We start from the raw sequence: 5,955 nt of genomic DNA on the forward strand, positions 1-5,955 counted from the left end.
GGCATGGAAGAGTTCTCCCTATTTTTAAAGAATAACAAAAAAAGCACCTGAAATATGACATCTCAGTTGTTAAATATAAAAAAGGCTCTCTGAATGGTCAGATGCTGCCCTGACATGCCCCAGAAAATGTAAGGACATCAATAGCATCTATTAGCACGCGTCTAGGATGGGCTTTCATTGCTTTCATTAATTTTAATTCATTAGTTCCAGAATCTAAGATTTAAATCATTAGAATTGTGGTCTGTCTCATTTTGAATACTAAAAAAAGGCTTCTTCCATAGGCCTTAATGGACACACATGCACACATAATATTGTAGAAAATATGTTCTACAGTCTTATCTTAAGATACCCTGTGACGTGCTTTTGTAAGGATTTGCCTGGTCGTCGCATGTGTCATGACAATCTAGATATGCATGCTTCATTAGCTTCTAATTTAAGCTTGAGTAGAAAGCCAAAACTATAATTGAATAGCAAGCAGGCTGAAAATTTTGACAAGAGATCCCTAGCAAGGATTTTAGCTGCAACGTGGCAATTATATCAGGATGATAGCCAAGCATAAAACTACACTTGATTATCTCAAGGGAATTTTCTTGACTTTCTGTCCTGCCTAGCCAACCCCTTTGATGGGAAAAGGCATAGTTGACGAATGCATATGCATACATTACAAACACAGATTCACACTCTTCCACATACAAGTGATATAATTACACCATCAATCCAGATAAGAGTAACGTTTTTGATGAAAAAAATGAAGTCAGAAATGAGAAGTTGACCAAGAAATCTATACTCAAACTGGAGGATAACTTTTAAGTCTACACGGGTTTTAAAAGAAAAGACGATCACCTGCAATCGAGTCTTAATAGTGTCCAAAGGAGTAGTTATGCATGATGCAACAGCGCCAGCAACAACTCCTCCAGTAGCTTGAACGCCCACTATTTTCCACGTGCTTGGAGGACTTTCTATCTGATCATTACAATAGCCTAGGAGCCTGTTAAAGTAGTGATAGAGAACAACAGTTAGGAACTTTCTATAATTGGGAATAGATTAGTGAATGATAGCAAAACTGTCACCATGGCTAACAAATATATCAATAAAGCATATCAATACAGAAGCCAAATATGTGACTGATGATGATTGTTTATCTACTTAGACTAGATGTAGCACCAATTGGGAATGTATATTACCAAGTGGGACCTAACCAAGCAGCTACCCAATATTTCTTGAAGGTAAGTGGTTCAAATTCTGTTGAGGTGTTCAAAGATGTAGGTTTATTAGAAATGTGCTTCTCGGCATGATATTTTTAGATGTATAGCCAAGCCAAGTAAATTTATAGGTTTCGACTTACCATTCCTCGAAGCAACTCCCCAATCTGAGTTTCAACTATATTTTGGCAAAAAAAAAGTTGAAAGATATGAAGTAGACCCACTTTCACTGCCTTTTGACTTGAGGCTGACTACTTAATGTTCAAATATACATAAATTAATTTTAAAAAAAATACCCCATAGACATTTTCAGACATTTGACCTCCTAAGTTGACTAGTCAGTGAAAACCCCCAACCATTTTTAAGCTTTCCCCACCCTTTTTACATCACTTTATTTTTCAAAATTTCAAATTATCCTTGTCTCTCTCTCTTCTCACTATTTTCTCTCTTCTATCCCATCCACCCGGCCTGGAACTCCCTTCCCCAAACCCACCCATACTTCTCTGTCCACCCCCCCCCCCACCCTCAAACAAAGCTTTCAAAAACAACACTCCTCCCCTCTTGCCTCAAAACCTCATGATGCCCCTTGCCCGCCCACCCACCCTCCCACACCATCTATCTTGTAATAAATCTACCTTTTATGTTAATGTATCTATCTTTTAATTATTATATACAAACCTATCTACCTTATATATGTGATCTACTCTTCATATGCCATCTACATTGATATGTTTTTATCTACTTTTTATATATTTCATCCCCTTTATATAAATTGTCAACTTTTCATATGAATATGTCTACCATTAATATATTCCAATAATTCTATCTACTTTTCATATAAATTGTTCTACCTTTAAACACTTTCTATATGAATCTATTTACCTTTCATATGTTTTTATCAGCATTTTCATATGTTTCTACCTACCTTTCCAAAGAATAGATAAACTAAAAGAAATGTACACATAATAGAAGAAAGATAGTGTTAACAAAAAAAGTGCCTTAAAAAGTGAGAGAAATAGAGGAAGGGAGGACGACAAGGGTGTGGGGGGTAGGGGAGGAGGGCAGAGAGATGAGGGTACTGTCAGGAGGTGTTGCGGTGGCCTGAGCTGTGAGGTTGACAGAGGGGAAGAGAAGAGAAGCGCAGGAATGGAAGGGTTGTTCCTTTTTAGAGAGGGTTTTTTTTTTTTGTGCATGTGTGTGTGTGCGGGGGGGGGGGCGGGGGTGTTAAGGGGAGCTTAAGTTTTTATTCAGAAAATGTAGAATTTAGATTCAGTAAATTTAAGAATCTATAGGGGGCTTTAGCCTTTTCGCTAGTGAACTTTGGGAGGCAACACATAATGGAAAATATGTAGGAGATGTAGGAGATGAAAGCATTTTTTCCAAAATTAACATATAAACTTACAGGACACTGACTTAGGTATGTGATGCCCCAGAAAGTTAAACAATAAACGAACAAATCCAAACATAAAGGATGTAGATTGTATGAATCTATTCAGAAAAAAATGAGGAAGCAATCCAGATAAATTAAGTTATTTCATGCTATCACATGGTCAGAAGTGAGTGTCCAAAAAAGGATAGGAAATAAGAGATATGAGGATGTGGTCATAGTGCCAGGAGGGGGTGCATATGAAATTGCAAAGAAATCACAATGGCTGTGAACAAAGAGCCAAGGATGTGGTGATATGTTATTTACATGTCCAAAGACGACAATAGGCTTAGAAGAGGTGCATAAATCTACTCAAAAGGTTAAATACATGGAGGGGAGCTAAAGGGGAGGGCAGGAGATCATGCAAAAGGAGAAAAAGCAACCACCATTTACAATCGCACAAATAAGACGAGTTTTGCACCTCGTACATGATGAAATAATAAAAACACCAATAATAAACTGAACTTTTGCTCAAGTCAACCTTGTGTGCAATCGAGTCTACTCAATTTCTTTTATCTTCTATTTTTATATTTGTGTAATATTCAGAAATTTTCAAAAATGAGAAAAATGAATAACTCGTGAAGTTTATGCTTCACACTTTCAGGCGTATATGCTTGCTTTGTAAAGGACTTTATTGCTTCACCTCACACCTTCCCTTTCTGAACCAGAAACAGGTTGTAACACCAGAAAAATTATCAACAGAAAAGAAATTTTGACAATGTTAATTGTAATTCGCTGAAAAATGGCTAGGGGTGTGTCTGATGTTGCTTTTGCTCAACATAAGTACTTTCATAGAAGAACTAATCTAAAAGTCCTTTTAGTAAAGAGCTTATATTGATATGATATTTTGTAATTTTGCAATTCCAAGTGCTTTTAAACAATGACAGAAAATTGAAATATATCTGCGTGGAGAAGTTAGGATTATAATAAATGCTTGAGTCAGACGTAAAATAAGATAAGGTACTCATACATACTTTACTTTAGAGCTTCCGTAGATTTTGAGATAAGAACAGATATATGAAGGTTTGGCTAACAATAGATGTTTGAATTGGATCATATCTACTTTATTAAAGATGGTATAACTACTAAACGAGAGAAACAAACCTAGACTCATATTTATAGAATTCAATAATTTAAAAGTTTCAGCAGACATCATACATGTATCTTTGTAGTGAACAAAATAGTGGTATTTAGTACTGACGAAGCATTAGTGGCTTGGTGGTTAATGACAACTTTCAGCTGTTGTGCTTTCCATAGTTTGGTATGTTCATATTCAATATGAAGAAAAACATTACACGTCAAAAATATTACATAAATATAAATGGTAGAATCTTCACACTAAAGATATTAATATAAGGAGAAAATTTATCTCCTGACAATGACCATAACTCTTTGCTAGTAAATGCATGGGTAAAATTACACACTATGTACATGCAGTGTAAAGACTAAATAGAATTAATTAATAAGTGGAAATACTGTAATATTATATCCTATGAGGAAGAATATAAGAGTGATTCAACTGCAGCATCCCAACAAATCCGAAGTCTATAATTTTCTTTCTATACACGAGTTTTTACTGTAATCAATCTACCATCACTAAAAGTTGGGATCAACATTGATCTAGAAACAGACAATTGAAATATGAATGTCGACAACGCAATCAAATTAATGGATAAAGGAAGAGTTTCTAACCTCCAGATTATACGTTGACTGGATCCATAACTTGCCCACCATACAGCACTGGATGGTGAGTAGGTCATAATGGACAAGCCAAATCCTCTGTAAAATCCACGAATACCATCAGACTTAAGAATTTTACGAGCAACATCCATTCCACCATTATACTTTGTATAACCAGAATATCCTTGAACCATCAGCTTTTGGCTAACCTAATACATTCCCATTACAAACATAAACAGTCAAATACTAATCAAGATTTACAGTTTAATAGTCAATTAGAAGAAGCCCAAGGAAACCCTCATGAAAGAAATAAAATCAACTCTAGCTTCATGATTCATTCTGCAGTTATGAATGTTGTCAATACATCCAATCAAAGCTAAGCACTTCTAAAGTTCAAGGAAACAAGCATGCAGGGTTACCACGATGTGTTCTTTGGAACACTGGAAGAAGAGAAGACAAAAGGAACTTAGAATAATTAAAGACCACCTTGACTAATTGTTATCATCACCCAATGATATATCACATCTAATGAAAACTAACAGGGCTTCTTTTTAGACAATAATTGAGTACCATGCTGTGAGTTTAGTATGGTTATATGTATGAGCAACAAATCCTTGAATTATGCAAAGCTAAAGTTGTAACTATTATATAACACTGTTTCACTTGAATTGTTGGTCTAGACGTCCGAGGGAATGATTAAAAAAAACTGTCATGGTAGCAGGGCCTTCCATCAAAGGAAACCACCGATATGGAGGAATTGTGTTTTCATGTACAACAGTAAATGCTTGGGTGTATCCATGTATACTAATTATATTTACCATTTAAATTAATATACATTATAGTGTATATGAACATCTTGTGAGAAAGAGGACACCATGGATGATATTAAACTACAAATAGTAGAATCCTTGCATTCAGAAGAAGATGATGCGGATGAGTTTACTAATCTCCTAAATCTGCTCTTTGGTGACAAGAATGTTGACTTATATATGATATTTAGGAAGCACAAGGATTTGAAACCTCTAGAAGCCTATCAATCTCAGAAGGGCTAGTGACAATAATTTAATACTTCTAGGTGTTCTGCAAAATAAAGGATTCTCGAGAAAGCAGACTGCCCATCATGAGTTTAGACCTCTGTAGACTGACCTATGTAGACTATCTAAAACTGCAAAAAGTTACCTATCAACAGTCTGAAAGAATCCATGTAAGTGTAAAACGTCTTCTAACACCTGGACTCACGAACAACTAAAGATATACAGAGCAGAAAAAGAACATCCATAAACAACAGAGTTATGGTTATGGATACTAATTTAACTCGTCAAACTTTTATAATATGCATATCTCAAGTACGAAACGATAAACAATATATTAAACTAAGTATGAATTAGTTAACAATAAATTAAACTAAGGACAGAAGTGACACTTAACAATAATATTTATACATAAATAAAATCAGCTAGGAACTGTTTTTTATGATGTAAAAAAGTGCAATGGAATACATGTACATGGTTTTAACCATCTCTAGTCAATGATTGCAACATGGAAAGCAAAAAAGAAAAATTCGACTGACGTTACAAAAATAGCACGTGATATAGTAATCGTACCACATCAATAGGAACAAACACGGCTTGTGCAGAAACAGATGCT

At 35.1% G+C, this 5,955-nt stretch overlaps 1 protein-coding gene across 1 annotated transcript in view; it reads right to left on the minus strand.

The window, feature by feature from the left end:
* LOC109844152 (solute carrier family 25 member 44-like) overlaps nucleotides 1-5,955 on the minus strand; it is a 9,045-nt gene that overhangs the window by 1,977 nt on the left and 1,113 nt on the right. Inside the window, 3 exon segments of the mRNA XM_020413114.1 lie at nucleotides 844-988; nucleotides 4,321-4,517; nucleotides 5,913-5,955. The exon segment at nucleotides 5,913-5,955 is cut by the window's right edge and continues 9 nt beyond it. Coding sequence (XP_020268703.1) covers nucleotides 844-988; nucleotides 4,321-4,517; nucleotides 5,913-5,955 — 385 coding nt within the window.

The sequence above is a fragment of the Asparagus officinalis genome, chromosome 6, assembly GCF_001876935.1.
Source record: "Asparagus officinalis chromosome 6, Aspof.V1, whole genome shotgun sequence".
Classification (NCBI taxonomy): domain Eukaryota; kingdom Viridiplantae; phylum Streptophyta; class Magnoliopsida; order Asparagales; family Asparagaceae; genus Asparagus; species Asparagus officinalis.